A 15,939-nucleotide genomic window follows, 5' to 3' on the forward strand; every position below is an offset into this window, starting at 1 on the left:
TCAAGCTTCACACGGGGTCTTTGAAGAAATCCAGATCAGCAGAATAACGAGAGGACACATGTTGCCGCATCATGTAGTAAAAAAAACAACCCACAAAAAAACCCCTGCTTTTTTATCTTTCTTCCCAGTCAAAGCTCTGATTACATTTACCATTACGTTTACCGTTAGCATAGCAACTTAAAACATACTGTATGCCAATAATGCTTTTTTATTCATTTGGTCCCTTTTCAGATTGTGACATGGTAGTCACTGAAATCTAATGCTTAAGTGTCTGCTCAGTTGCTTTTGACTCAATATTAAAATGTAGTGTTAAATAAAGGGAATTGTTCAACAGAATGAGGGCAGTACAACATAGATTTCACTTATCTAGTGTGAATCAGCTGAACGAAATACAGATGTCATGGTGTCATTTTAGAATTATTTCAGGTCCAGAGGGAATTTATATCCAGCATTAATAATACGTATGTCAGGGTTTGGCACTTCCCCCCCAGTTTGAGTTTCAGTTCTGTCCCTCCTGTTTCCCCTTTGCCCTGATTGTGTCTGCACCTATGTCTCGTTGTGTCTCGTTATCCCCTGTGTATATCTGGTCTTGTCATTCCTTTGTTGCCTGTCGGTCCGTACTGTTTGTTCCCTCCATGTGCTCCTGGTTTTCGATCCCTGTGTACGTGAGTTAATCTTGATCCTGCCAAGCAGCGCTTTTGTTTTGACCCTTTATGGAATAAACCCTTGTGTTTTTTTGAGAACTCCTGCCTCCAGCCTCCCTCTCTCTCCTGCGTTTGGGTCCACACCTCTACCCCCACACGTGACAGAACGGACCGACCAGCATGGACCCAGCAGGAGAGAGTGCATCGGCCCCTGCTCCGGTGATGGTCCCGGACCCCCCGCAGCCAGCGCCTCGGACCCGGGTACCCCCGCAGCCAGCGCCTCGGACCCAGGTACCCCCGCAGCCAGCGCCACGGAACCGGGTCCCCACTCGGGCAGCTCCGGGGATCCTCTGCCCCCCGACACCGGCTCCCCGCATTCTGTCTGCCCCTGTTCCGGCTCCCCGCATCCTGTCTGCTCCTGTTCCGGCTCCCCGCATCCTGTCTGCTCCTGTTCCGGCTCCCCGCATCCTGTCTGCCCCTGTTCCGGCGCCCCGCATCCTGTCTGCTCCTGTTCCGGCGCCCCGCATCCTGTCTGCTCTTGTTCCGGCGCCCCACATCCTGTCTGCTCCTGTTCCGGCGCCCCGCATCCTGTCTGCTCCTGTTCCGGCGCCCCGCATCCTGTCTGCTCCTGTTCCGGCTCCCCGCATCCTGTCTGCTCCTGTTCCGGCTCCCCGCATCCTGTTCCGGCTCCCCGCATCCTGTTTGCTCCTGTTCCGGCTCCCCGCATCCTGTCTGCTCCTGTTCCGGCTCCCCGCATCCTGTCTGCTCCTGTTCCGGCTCCCCGCATCCTGTCTGCTCCTGTTCCGGCTCCCCGCATCCTGTCTGCCCCTGTTCCGGCTCCCCGCATCCTGTCTGCTCCTGTTCCGGCTCCCCGCATCCTGTCTGCTCCTGTTCCGGCTCCCCGCATCCTGTCTGCTCCTGTTCCGGCGCCCCGCATCCTGTCTGCCCCTGTTCCCGCGCCCCGCATCCTGTCTGCTCCTGTTCCGGCGCCCCGCATCCTGTCTGCTCTTGTTCCGGCGCCCCACATCCTGTCTGCTCCTGTTCCGGCGCCCCGCATCCTGTCTGCTCCTGTTCCGGCGCCCCGCATCCTGTCTGCTCCTGTTCCGGCTCCCCGCATCCTGTCTGCTCCTGTTCCGGCTCCCCGCATCCTGTTCCGGCTCCCCGCATCCTGTTTGCTCCTGTTCCGGCTCCCCGCATCCTGTCTGCTCCTGTTCCGGCTCCCCGCATCCTGTCTGCTCCTGTTCCGGCTCCCCGCATCCTGTCTGCCCCTGTTCCGGCTCCCCGCATCCTGTCTGCCCCGGTTCCTGAGGCGATCCTGGATGGATCTGCCAAGCCCCCAGACCGACCCCCTGACCTGCCTGCCAAGCCCCCAGACCGACCCCCTGACCTGCCTGCCAAGCCCAGAGACCGACCCCCGGATCCGCCTGTTACGCCCCAAGGGCGACCCCCCGAACTGCCTCGCCGGTCTGCCCGGCACCGAGGACGGCCCCCGGAACACTCTCGCTGGTCTGCTCGGCCCCGAGGACGGCCCCCGGAACTTTGGCCGTGTGTGGTTTGGGCCCTCCTCCGGGCCCCCTCCGCCGGCCTTGGGTGTGGACTGTTGGGACATCTGGGATCTGTCCCTTGAGGGGGGGGTACTGTCAGGGTTTGACACTTCCCCCCCAGTTTGAGTTTCAGTTCTGTCCCTCCTGTTACCCCTTTGTCCTAATTGTGTCTGCACCTATGTCTCGTTGTGTCTCGTTATCCCCTGTGTATATCTGGTCTTGTCATTCCTTTGTTGCCTGTCGGTCCGTACTGTTTGTTCCCTCCATGTGCTCCTGGTTTTCGATTCCTGTGTATGTGAGTTAATCTTGATCCTGCCAAGCAGCGCTTTTGTTTTTACCCTTTATGGAATAAACCCTTGTGTTTTTTTGAGAACTCCTGCCTCCAGCCTCCCTCTCTCTCCTGCGTTTGGGTCCACACCTCTACCCCCACACGTGACAACGTATGGTGATAAAAATCACATGAAAAACGCACTACTGTGTGAGTCTTTTCTAATATTCTGACAATGATGTCTTGTTGTGAGATTGCAGTGAAACAGGAAACTGAAATCCAGCAGGCAAACAAAGAACTTTTTTATTTAAATGATGTAACAATGGAACATAAACTGATGAAAAATCTAATTTAAACACATTTTTCAGGTAAAAATGAAAACAAAACTCCAGATTTCTTTTTTTCTCAGAACAACATAACATGTCTAAATTGGCACCTTTAACTGAGCTCTCCAAGTAAAAGCTGCCCCACGCTGATCACAGACAATTTTTTATCTGGTGTGAATACGCTGATGACGCCTTAGACTACCTCGTTGGGTAAAAGCTGCCCCACACTGATCACATCTGTAAGGCTTATCCCCAGTGTGAATACGCTGATGACTCCTTAGTTTATCTTGTCGGGTAAAAGCTGCCTCACACTGATCACATCTGTACGGCTTATCCCCAGTGTGAATACGCTGATGACTCCTTAGACTATTTTGTTGGGTAAAAGCTGCCCCACACTGATCACATCTGTAAGGCTTCTCCCCAGTGTGAATACGCTGATGACTCCTTAGAGTATCTTGTCGGGTAAAAGCTGCCCCACACTGATCACATTTGTAAGGCTTATCCCCAGTGTGAATACGCTGATGACTCCTTAGACTATCTTGTTGGGTAAAAGCTGCCCCACACTGATCACATCTGTACGGCTTAAATCCAGTGTGAATACGCTGATGACGCCTAAGACTGCCTTGTTCGGTAAAAGCTGCCCCACACTGATCACATCTGTAAGGCTTATCCCCAGTGTGAATACGCTGATGACTCCTTAGATTATCTTGTCGGGTAAAAGCTGCCTCACACTGATCACATCTGTACGGTTTATCCCCAGTGTGAATACGCTGATGACTCCTTAGACTATCTTGGTGGGTAAAAGCTGCCCCACACTGATCACATTTGTAAGGCTTATCCCCAGTGTGAACACGCTGATGACTCCTTAGATTACCTTGTTGGGTAAAAGCTGCCCCACACTGATCACATCTGTAAGGCTTATCCCCAGTGTGAACACGCTGATGACTCCTTAGATTACCTTGTTGGGTAAAAGCTGCCCCACACTGATCACATCTGTAAGGCTTATCCCCAGTGTGAATACGCTGATGACGCCTTAGATCCCCTTGTTCGGTAAAAGCTGTCCCACACTGATCACATCTGTAAGGCTTATCCCCAGTGTGAATACGCTGATGATGCCTTAAAATACTTGACGTGGTAAAAGCTCGCCCACACTGATCACAGGTGTGCGGCTTCTCTTCAGTATGAATCCTCTTTCGAACCTTCAGACCTGGTGAAGTGGTGAGGACTTTATCCCTCCTATTTTCTCTCTCTTTGGCTTTATGTTTCTGTAAGGAAAGAGAAAAAGAAGAAGATCCTGTTGGTTGACCTGACAAATCCTTTTTCAGTACAACTCAAGTGCTGTCTGTCATGTTCGCAGTGAAACAATGAAGAGTTTTATGTCTGAGTGCTATGTTAAGCATGTTCTGTTATCAATGGCTCTTGCCAGCCAGAAACATTCACATAAAACATCTCAATATGTCAAAACAAAAGTGTGAAGGGGTAAAGCTACCCACCCTCAGAACAAAATCATAAATTGTTTATAGAAATTCCACTGAAAAGATGTGGGGATTAATGGTGTAATTTTTGTAGAGCAAATGTTCAGATTTTGGCTGTTTGTATTGTTGTTTCAATCTCTGTGAGCTGGTCATGTTGAAAATCAATTTTTACAGAGATGGACAATTTTTTAGCACAAATGTTCAATATATGAAATAAATTGCAGGTGTGTGTGTGTGTGGTGTGTGTGTGTGTGTGTGTGTGTGTGCGCCGGGGCTCGAAAATTCTGTTATGTACAAAAGACCTGGCAAAAAAGTTTGGGAACCACTGCAGCACCACAAGGACACGGCCTGAAAACTGGACTGTCTTAAGTGTTGCATCCTTTGTTCAGGGCTTGTGGACTAACTCAGTGAACCCAGCAAGGATATTTTGTACCTTTGGAACTTTCATTTACTGAGGTGAAGTTTATTTGGTTTTATCTGATTTGAAGCCAATTTAAGGTGTTTCATGTTCATTTAAAATTATATGTTCATTGGGGTTTTCCGGCTTAGCGATACATGGGGTGAGACGTGTTTAGCGGAGCTCCTGCAGAGTTAATTTAATTCTTAATTGATCAGCAATATTTGCATTACTCCCACGGCTTGGGTTTGAACTAACTTCTGTTGCGCAACTGGAGCTTTAGCTGATCAGTTATCGAAGGTTATTAATAATTTTATTAATAATTATTAATAATTAATAAAGTCGACTATTTATCAAATTGAATGACCAATATGATAAATAAAATCCTCGGGGCACCACCCTGTTCCTTAAGCAGGGAAATGATAACTTTTACAGCAGAATATCAGTCTCAGAGTAATTACTATACCCAGTTATTAATTGAAGGAGTGAGATCCGAACACAGAGCTCTGTCAAACGAATCGATCGTGACCAAAATTTGTATGAAACGACACACAAACAACTCAATCAGAATGTATTTACATATAGGTGTCAAAAGATGGTAACGTAACACCCCAAATAAATCCTGATGGCACACACGCATACATTATTATAAAACCATTAATTAACTAGAAAAACATCAATAGAAATGAAACTTAAACGTTAAATGCATGGAAGGTAAAAGGAATAAAAGCAATAATAAACACAATAACGAACACAATAATGATAATGTACAGTAATATGCATACGGTAATCTCATTAAACATAAATTCAGCTTTACACCGTTCTAACTGACTGATCGCCCAAACACAACCTCACGTCTCCTCTGGATTCTGGATCTGGGCTGCGGGTTCTGTCGGGGGTTCTAGTCCGATGCGGCCTCGTTTCTGTCGGCTTTCAGTCCCACCCAGTCTCTCGTCTGTCTCTCTTCTCCTTCGACTCCGAAATAAAAAAGACAGGGGTGCAGCGTGCAGCAGCCGGGCGATCCAGCTCTGGTCAACGGAGCCTATCACGGCGTCTCGGCGCGCGCGGGGTCCGGTCCACTCGTCGGACGTGCGGGCTCCCGTCCGGGCTGATGAGCGCGTGGGCCTCACGGACACAGGTGGCTGGGTGCTTCTCGGGCTGAGCTGGCAGGCTGACCGGAGGATGAGGCCCTCCTCGGGAGAGAAACTTAGAGCGGAGAGAAAGTCGGGAGCGCAGTGCGCTCCGTGGTAACGGGTCTTACGCTCCGCCGGACACTCCAGGCTCGAAGCGGCTCCCCCCCCCCGTCTTGTCGCAGCGCTCAGGAATAAATGGGTAGATGCGGCCGTGGCTGCCTCGGTCGGCAGGCACGTCTTGTCCGGTCCGCTGGCTGAGGGAGAGAGAGAGCGCTGTGCAGGAACGGGAGTTTGAGTTCCGTGGGCTGCGTGACGTCACCAGCCCCTGGCCAGTGATTGGGTGCTCCCCGCTTTTGGGCTTGGGGGCGGTTTTACTGTGAGGGACAGTCCCCCCCTTCAGGACTCGCAGGACTGGTTTCCTGGGGGCTCCACTGCGTCTGAACCCCCCTGGTGTCGTAACCCCAGGGAGTCTGTTCTCTGGTCCCTTTGCGTTGTCTTTTCCTTTGTTCCTCCAGGAACCCTGCTGATTTTGTGGGGCTGCACTGTGTCCGACCCCCCCCCTGGTGTCGTAAACCCCAGGGAGTCTGTTCTCTGGTCTGGAGTCATGCAGCGGGGGTCATAAAACTCTGGCCCCAGGACGAAACCAAAGTCTGGCTTTCACTTGGAATTCATAATCCTGAAATGTTCATATACATTTATAACAGTCCACATGATCACTGGGTGTGGTCCAACACTTCTTTTCAACGCGGTTACATTTACAACTTACCACGAAAATGCCTCAAAAGTCCAGTAAAGCGGGGAATAACCCTCCAGCTAACCCGCAGCCTGCTGTTCAACCGGTCCCCTCGCCCCGCGGTGACTCTTCTCCCCCGGAGAACACCTGCGCCGCGCCGGCTCCCGCCGCGGAGTTCAGCCAGCTCAAGACGGAACTGCTCTCCGCTCTTCGCAATGATGTTGCGGCTATATTTAAGACAGAGCTACAAGCAACATTGAGTGACAATTTAACGTCCATTAAGTCCGAGCTGCTTTCCCTTAAAACGGATCTTTCTGGCAGTATTTCTTCCATGAAAGCGGATGTCGCGGGACTCACAGCTACAGTTATGGGGATGGAGCAGTCTCTCTCCAACTGTTCAGACGACATCGTTGCTCTTCAGAAGAAAGTTGATCACTTGTCGAAAGAATGTGTGAGGCTGGAAGACAGGCGCGAGGATTTGGAGTCAAGGTCTCGTCGTCAGAACATACGGATTATTGGTGTCCCGGAGGAGGATCCTGATTCTTCATCTGCAGCCGGTGTGTCCAAACTCTTATCAGAAGCCTTCGCCCTTGACGCGGAGCCGCTGATTGACAGGGCTCACCGTACTCTCATGCCAAAGCCCAAGCCCGGTGACCGTCCCCGCGCTATAGTGGCCAAGCTTCATTATTACACGGACTGCGCTGATATCCTCAGAAAGGCGAGAGAGCGGCAGCGGATAAAGGTTCGGAATATGACCATCTCCGTCTTCCCGGATCACACCGCTAAGACAGCGCGGGCTCGCGCTGCCTTTAATGATGTGCGGCGTCAGCTGCGGGAGATTGAAGGATTTCGGTTTGGATTGCTGTACCCCGCCCTGCTGCTTGTAACCCATGACGGTCAGCAACGGGACTTCACGTCGCCAGATGAAGCCTTGGCATTCATCAAGAAAATAAAAAAAAAAGTGACTACCAGCTAGTTTTCTGGGACGTTTTATCCAGATTGCTGTCCATGCGGGACTCTGGCCCTTGGTGAGTGAGTAGATTCAGAAAATGGGATTTCATGTCGCAATTTTTTAAATTTTTTTACTTTCCCAACTATCAATGGGAACAGCACCATTTAAAATTGAAGGCCTAATCATTTCTCTGGTATGATGCCTCGATTAGAAATATGCATATGGTTTCACACCCCTGTCTATTAGTGTATTGTTTAATTTGTGTGTATGTGTGTGGGTGTGCGAGTGCATATATGTTAGGGGTGTAACAATATATCGTGCCACGAAATTTCGCGATACAAAAACGTCACGATACGTGTCGTGGAGGTGACAACCTGTATCGCGATATTGGGTTATTAATATTAATCTATTGTGTTGACTAGAAACGCGCATCCGACCGCGGTCGCGGCCGCGCTGACCAAAATCTTCCTCCGCTCAGAAGAAAGTAGTTCCGTTTTTCCTGTTTTGAGCTCTGAACATTTACTTATTTAAGTCTGGTGTAGAGTTAAGCCTTACCTTATTAAATTAAACCTTTTTTCGGGTCGTGAGTAGGATAAACACGGGACAACTTCTGCGTGAGTTTGCGTGTACTTCAATGTCCGCTCAACAGTGTAGGATTTCAGAACATCAACACAACACCTAGTGCTGTATCACTCCGCCCAATCCAAAACATACTAACAACTACAGATAAACTGACTAGTGTAATTATAGTCCATGATTTACAGAATATAAAGAATATATTTATAAAATAATGAACCCTGAATTACCAAAATAACCTTAACAAAAATAAATCTCCTCTTACACTTATAAGGTGAGCATGAATCAATATTTTTTATGATGTAAAATTGTATGTATTTATTTACTTGTATTTATTTATTTAATTTGAGTTGTTAAATTTCTGGAAAAGAAAAAAGTCAAATCATACATGAGAGAAACTATTCAATTTGTGGCAAAATATTTGTACTTGTATGAAACTGAAGATGCATAATGCAAACCTGACATTTACTTTTAGTTCAGTTTGTGGAAAATGGTTGGCCTGGCTTTCTCTTTAAAACTTAAACAGTTATAAAGCTTTACAAACTGTAACAATAGGGCAAACGCAGAGTATTGTTTTGTATTATGTGTCTTTCAAATAAAAGACCATTTTTTCCAATCATATATTCCTCTATCAAGGTTGTTAAAAAATACTGCTATAATATCGTATCGTATCGTTATCGTGACCTCAATATCGTGTATCGTACCGTATTGTGAGATTAGTGTATCGTTACACCCCTAATATATGTATATATATATATATATCATTGTTCTACAGGCCAAAGATCTCCTTAATTTACTTGATGTTTGTTGTTACCCTGACAAGACAGCGATTGTCAGAATGGCTCAGATTATTGGTCTTATATGACTCATATTTTTTTTTTTAAGGTTTTAACTCTGCAGGAGCTAATTTTGTTTTTGTTTTTGTATTTAGCTTCATAGTCGAAAGCATCTTTTTTTGAGAATGGCTTCCTTTGAAGCCTGCACGGCTGTTTCCATCGTTTGGGGATGGGAACATCTAATGTACGGTGGGTGGGTGGGCGGGAGTCATGGGTTGTTGGCTTTTGGGTTATGTCTCTGTAGGTATGTATATACTCCTGGGTTTTGTTTGTTTTGGTTTTCCCTTTTACCTCTTTTTCTTATATTTCCTTTTGTGGTGGGTGAGTCTGTCTTACTTTCTCTCAAAGAATGCCTATATGAACGATCGTAATCTGCACAAGCCTGATACTGGATCAAACATTAGATTCACTAGCTGGAATGTTAAAAGGTGTGAATAATCCAATTAAGCGATCAAAGATTTTTTCACACTTGAAACGCTTGGACACTGACATAGCTTTCCTTCAGGAAACTCATTTGCGAAATAAAGATCATTTTAGACTCAAACGTGCTTGGGTGGGTTATATTTTTCATTCAAATTTTGATTCCAAGTCTAGAGGGGTAGCAATTTTGATCAACAAAAGAGTTCATTTCTCCGTCTCCAGGACAATATCCGATAAGAATGGTAGATATCTTATTGTTGCGGGCACTCTACACTGTAACCCTGTATTGTTGGTGAATATATATGCCCCTAATTTTGACGACCCCAAATTTACAGATAGGCTGTTTGGCAACCTCCCTTTCTTAAATACGCATATTACAATACTGGGCGGTGATCTGAATTGTGTTATTAATCCTTCTTTGGACCGTTCGAATCCTCGTACTTTGACTCAATCCTCTATGTCAAAATCTATTACCGATTTTACAGTCAAGAACGGGCTTGTTGATCCGTGGAGGTTCTCACATCCTGGAGATAAGGAATTCTCTTTTTTTTCACTAGTACATCAGTCATATTCACGTATTGACTATTTTTTTGTTGATGGCTCACTTCTCTCCAAAGTTACTTCTGTCGTATACCACCCAATTGTTATTTCAGATCACGCCCCTCTAACTTTGAATATGACATTGTCTGAGTGCCCCCGTTTTTCTTCTCCCTGGAGGTTTAATCCATTGCTTTTATCCGACGATGCATTTAATATTTCTATATCTGCTTCAATAGATGATTTCATTGCATTAAACAAAACAGATTCTACCAGTTTTTCGCTACTATGGGAATCACTCAAAGCGAGGACAGATTATCTCTTATTCAGCATACGCCAGTAAAATCCGCAGGGCTAAATTACAGGAGCTCACATCTAAAATTCAGGATATAGACAGACTAAACTCAGTTAACCCAAGTCCGAATTTACTGAAACAACGGCTTGATTTGCAGTCAAAATTTGATCTTATAGCGACAGCCGATTCTGAACGGCTCCTATTACGCGCTCATGCCAACTATTATGAACACAGCGATAAACCAAGCAGGTTATTGGCTCACCAATTAAAAAGGCAAGCAACGTCGAGACGGATTTCCAGTATTAGAGACACTACTGGCACACTTACCACCGATCCAATCGCCATCAACACAATTTTTAAGTCATACTACTCCTCTCTCTATGAATCAGAATCTCCACTTGACACAGCAGAAATTACCTCCTTTCTTGAAAGTATCACTGTTCCTACTATTAATTTGGATGTGGCTAATGGCCTCGATGCTCCTTTTAGCTTGCAAGAAATTGCTGCCGCCATTGAAGCTATGCAAAGCAACAAGGCCCCTGGTCCCGATGGGTTCGGTGCTGAGTTTTTAAAAAAATTCAAAGACAAATTAGCCCCCCTTCTACTCTCAATGTACAATGAGTCCCTTGATCATGGCTCATTGCCTCCCTCTTTAATGCAGGCGTCCATTGCCCTCCTTTTGAAGAAGGACAAGGACCATGAATCATGCACTTCTTACAGGCCCTTGTCTTTACTGAATGTGGATGTCAAAGTTTTAGCCAAAGCACTGGAGATTCGTCTTGATAAGATCCTTCCTAGCATCATATCTGAGGAGCAGAATGGTTTCATCAAGGGACGCCAGCTCTTTTATAATGTTCGTACACTTCTAAACGTGATTTTCTCTAAAGATTCTTCTCCACTTCCTGAAGTTGTTATCGCGATTGATGCTGAGAAAGCATTTGATCGTGTCGAATTGAACTATCTTTTTGTAACACTTCATAAATTCGGATTTGGACACAGGTTTATATCTTGGATTATACTTCTTTACACTTCCCCTCAGGCCAGCATTCACACCAATGACAACTACTCCACTTATTTTACATTATCACGTGGCACGAGACAGGGCTGCCCTCTTTCCCCTTATCTTTTCGCTCTATCCGTCGAACCACTTTCAATTGCTTTAAGAACTCTTCCTCTATTTCGCGGAATCTCTAGGTCCAATGTGGAACTCAAATTGTCACTTTATGCAGACGACCTCCTTTTGTATGTATCTGACCCTTTAACCAGCATTGCACCAATATTATCTCTGTTGAAGAATTATGGGTTCTTCTCCAGCTATAAAGTCAACCTTCACAAGTGTGAATGCTTCCCCATAAACACTTCTGCTTTACTACTCAAACAATCTGATATCCCCTTTAAACTCAGCCCGTCGGGCTTCAGATACTTAGGGATTAATGTGACCCGCACTCTGCCCTCTCTTTTCACCGCTAATTTTTCCACACTGGTAACCCGAGTGAAGGCGGACTTACAGAGGTGGAACTCCCTACCATTGTCACTGATAGGAAGAATTAACACAGTGAAAATGCAACTGTATTGCCTAAATTTTTTTTTTTGTTCCAATGCACTCCTTTATTTCTACCAAAATCTTTTTTTAAATCACTTGACCAAATTGTTTCCAATTTTTTATGGGCCGGTAAGACACCCAGAGTGAGGTATTCGCTTCTTTTTTCACTACCACATTTTTTGCTTTACTATTGGTCAGCGCATATTCACAAACTCATATATTGGCTTCAGTCTCCTGAGTTATTATGGTGCAGATTGGAGGCTCAGTCACTCTCTTCATCCTCTCTAACGGCTTTACTCTCCTCCTCTTTACCATTGAATCCCTCTAAGTTTACAAATAGCCCTGTGGTGCTTTCCTCCCTTAAGATTTGGTCACAGTTTAGGCGCCATTTTAAATTTGCTTCTCCATCCACCTATACACCTGTTACTAAGAATCATTTGTTCCCTCCATCACTAATAGACACCACTTTTACGATTTGGTACAGTCGGGTCATTAAGCACTTCAGGGATCTATATAAGGATGGTATCTTTTCCACATTTTCAGATTTGAGGTCAAAGTTCAATTTGCCTGCCACCCATTTGTTTCGTTACTTCCAGCTTCGACACTGTGCCTCTGCTCTGTTTCCATGCTTCCCTTCCCTTCCTGCGAACCAACTGTGGGATGATCTTCTAACTATGAAACTCAGTCAAAAGTCTCTGATATCTAGGATACATGCACTATGTATGACATTTGATGGTCATTCTGTAGATAAAGCTCGGGAGGGTTGGGGACGGAAGTTGGGCCTGGACTTCACAGGGGAGCTGTGGGATAAAGCTATCCGTAGCATATGAGCTAGCACGCCTTGTGCTAGACTAGAACTTATTCAATTCAAGGTGCTGCATAGAGCCCACCTATCAAAATCCCGATTATCTGAATTATATCCGAATGTTGTAGACCTATGCGACAGATGCCAGGGCTCTCCCTGCAATTTAAGTCACATGTTTTTCTCCTGTCCTAGGTTACAGAAATTTTGGAGTGACTATTCTGTGATCATGTCTAAAGTTCTGGGGAAAAATGTTGTTATGGCCCATCTCATAGCAATATTCGGACTCTCTGTTGACTCCTCACATATCAGCCCCATACAGTCAGAAGTATTGGCTTTCACATCTCTTTTAGCAAGACGTCGTATCCTACTTTCATGGAAATCCCCCAAGTCTCCGTCAATTTCTGTTTGGCTTAGTGATGTTATGTTTTTTCTCAAATTGGAGAAGGTGAGATACTCAGTAAAAGGCAATTCAGCTAAATTTGTTCATAAATGGCAATCCTTCGTAAATTACTTTAACTCGTTGAAGACTCTACCCACCGACTGACCCCCCGCCCCTTAATTTTCTTTTAATTTCTTTTATTTGTTCTTATTATTGTGATTTATGTTGCATTTTTGTTTTATTTATTTCCTCTGTTCCTTAGTTAGGTTTTGTGTGTTTATAAAAAAAAGGGGGACAATGTATAATGTTTAATGTGCATTTTTGATTACATATATTCATGTTGTCATTGTATGTTGTTTTCTCTAAAAAGATCAATAAAAAAATATATATATATATATGTTAATTGTTACTACTACTGATGAGCCCGAGTTATTATTATTGTTCATTCCTTGACCGTTAAAAGTATTGTGTTGCATTCAATACATTAACATAAGAATAAAGTTACTAATCTCCAAATGGAAATGTTTATTCAGAGGTTCTCATTACATGAATAAAAATACTTTTGAATTTGAGTCCCATTCACTAATGCCCTGCCTACAGTCTACATGTTGCGAGCTTTCTTAGGAATGGTTATGTTATTAACATGTCAGGAGGCAGCACCAGACACATGGTGGTGATGCTGCTATGAGCTATGGGCCTGCTAATGCCCTGCCTACAGTCTACATCTATGTTATATATTAGGATGTAGACAGGTTTAAAAAACTTTTTCATTTGGACATTGTTAACCACTTAAATTTAACAGAAAAAAAAGCACACTTCTTAAAGCTTTCTCTTTGGACACTGAAGAAGACTGTCTGCGAGTAGATCTGTTCTGGGTCTCTGGAAAGCGCCTAGAGACAACTTTTATTGTATTATTGTATTTCTTGTTTAAGATTCCCAGAATATTCAAATTTTGGAGATAGGCTATTTTGAGTTTTCTTAAACTGTAAACCATGATCAGCAATGTTAAAATAATAAAAGGTTTGCAATATTTCAGTTGATTTGTAATGAATCCAGAATGTATGACCTTTTTTTTTTTTTTTTTTTTTTTTTTAAATTGCATGAACTTTATCATAATATTCTAATTTTCTGAGACAGTCCTGTATACACGCTCAGCCATGTGTTCTTGCTTCCTGGTTTAGCAGCGGATGTCACCCCCCTATGGAGCCAAATCAAGGCCAAAGGTTTTGCTAATTTGAAAATACTTTAGTAAAACTACAAAAAGTAATGACATATGTATCTATTTCAAGACATGAAAATAATAATAATAATAACTGTTTTGAAGCCGTCCACACGCTTTACCGTACAACGCGATGTAGACGGGCAATTGATTTCCTAGCGTAGATGGCGTGACCGCAGTCACAAACTCGTACGATCATTATAAAACCAAAACTCTTCACGGAACGCAACGCAAAGCAAAGAACAGCATTACCCATATGCAGCTGAAATCGGAAGAAATGCCCCCAAATAAATTATTTATTCCAGCTCAGACCCGATGTTTTTTTTAATATGTTTTGCCTGTTTTTCCACATTTCTTGTTAGGATGAGCGGTTTTTAATGGATAATTATCTTCATTATCATATTCAAACTATTTGAGGGAAGAGACAGGGCGGAGTGTTGTGCTCCCGCATGTGCGCTCAAATCCACGCTGATTGGGATGTACAGAGAAACCTGCGTGGATTTGTGCGAACGCACAGCTTTGTACATCGGCATTTTTGCGTTCGTGTAAATTCCACGCACGGTTTCACGTTGAAATCCACGCACTCTTAGTACATGAGGCCCCAGGTCCATCCATGTACCAGACCAGACCAGGACCATCCATGGACCAGACCAGACCAGGACCATCCATGGACCAGACCAGACCAGACCAGGACCATCCATGGACCAGACCAGACCAGGACCATCCATGGACCAGACCAGACCAGGACCATCCATGGACCAGACCAGACCAGGACCATCCATGGACCAGACCAGACCAGGACCATCCATGGACCAGACCAGACCAGGACCATCCATGGACCGGACCAGACCAGGATCATCCATGGACCGGACCAGACCAGGATCATCAATGGACCAGACCAGGACCATCCATGGACCAGACCAGACCAGGGACCGGATTCACCAATATCTTCTTATGAAAATCTTAAGAAATGTCTTAAGATCTAAAATTAAGAAGTTCGTAAGAAAGTTCTTAAGTGCAATTCCTCAATATTTTCTTAAGAACCATCTTAAGAACTGTAATTTCTTACGAATTTCTTATTTTTCTACTTAAAAGGAGCTTGAGGCCGGATTGTGGCAGGATTTATGAAAAAAATCCGTATACATTTTAAGTTTTCTAGTAATAATGTCAGATGAAGCGTTCCAAACCCAAAAGAATGAGCCCTCTAGTGCAGTGATTCTTAACCATAGGGCCGCGGCCCAACGTTGGGCCGCGAGCGCCCTCTAGAGGGCCGCAAAAAAAATTCAGTTTTGTAAGTGTGGGCCGCGAGGGCCGCGGGACTGCATAGCAACTCCCGACCAAATGAGGAGAAGACACTGAGCTAGCTGTACGTGTAATAGTAAGAGAAATGGTGTGTATTTACAGAAAAAATCATTTATTTTGCACAGAGTAGGTTTAGATCCACCAGGATCAGGGATTCTACTGCGTAGGCTCTGCGTCGATTTACGCGGAACCATAATTCAGGCTTAAGGCGGACGTAATTGAAGCCACCATGAGAAGGGGGAAGGAGGCGTGATTTGCCAGTGATTGCCCGGCGGCGGCTCTGGGCGGGACACCTGGGGCGGACGGCGAGACCTGGGGCTCGCAGCCGAGAAGGAGACGAGACTCCCGGGGGAGCTCCCCCGCAGAGGCGGGCCGGAGAGCCGGAGGAACCGCCCGACTGAGTGGGAGCCGACGCGTCCCCGCGGCCGCGGAGCCCGCTGCCGCTCCATCATTACTGCTGAAGGATGGTAGATGCGTGGGCTGAAGTGTCTGCTGGACTGGACTGTTGTTGCAAAAGCATCGGAAAGTGACTGGGCTGCAGCGCGTCGCAGCCCG

At 45.4% G+C, this 15,939-nt stretch overlaps 2 protein-coding genes across 2 annotated transcripts in view; one reads left to right on the forward strand and one right to left on the reverse strand.

Annotated features, from left to right (window-relative positions):
• Window positions 1-2,777: 2,777 nt before the first annotated feature.
• Window positions 2,778-6,393, reverse strand: LOC133421582 (zinc finger protein 501-like). The gene is made up of 4 exons (XM_061711234.1): window positions 6,362-6,393; window positions 5,916-6,041; window positions 5,598-5,860; window positions 2,778-4,037 (listed from the first exon to the last, which is right to left on the reverse strand). Exons 1-4 carry the CDS (start codon window positions 6,391-6,393, stop codon window positions 2,947-2,949), a joined length of 1,512 nt encoding a protein of 503 aa, XP_061567218.1. The 3' UTR covers window positions 2,778-2,946.
• Window positions 6,394-6,560: 167 nt separating this feature from the next.
• The window catches only part of LOC133421583 (zinc finger protein ZFP2-like), a 38,657-nt gene continuing 29,278 nt past the window's right edge, over window positions 6,561-15,939 (forward strand). The window contains exons 1-2 of the mRNA XM_061711235.1: window positions 6,561-6,780; window positions 6,880-7,372. Coding sequence (XP_061567219.1) covers window positions 6,561-6,780; window positions 6,880-7,372 — 713 coding nt within the window. The remainder of the gene's footprint in view (window positions 6,781-6,879; window positions 7,373-15,939) is intronic.

The sequence above is a fragment of the Cololabis saira genome, chromosome 21, assembly GCF_033807715.1.
Source record: "Cololabis saira isolate AMF1-May2022 chromosome 21, fColSai1.1, whole genome shotgun sequence".
NCBI lineage: Eukaryota > Metazoa > Chordata > Actinopteri > Beloniformes > Belonidae > Cololabis > Cololabis saira.

What these genes read in the sequence shown, in the direction of transcription:
- LOC133421582 (XM_061711234.1), bottom strand. Translation starts at nt 6,393, where the DNA reads ATGACTCCAGACCAGAGAACAGACTCCCTGGG. An exon ending in CCTGGAGTGTCCGGCGGAGC is followed by an intron (nt 5,861 to 5,915) that starts GTAAGACCCGTT and finishes CTCCGCTCTAAG; the next exon opens with TTTCTCTCCCGAGGAGGGCC. An exon ending in AGAGACAGACGAGAGACTGG is followed by an intron (nt 4,038 to 5,597) that starts GTGGGACTGAAA and finishes AGAAACATAAAG; the next exon opens with CCAAAGAGAGAGAAAATAGG.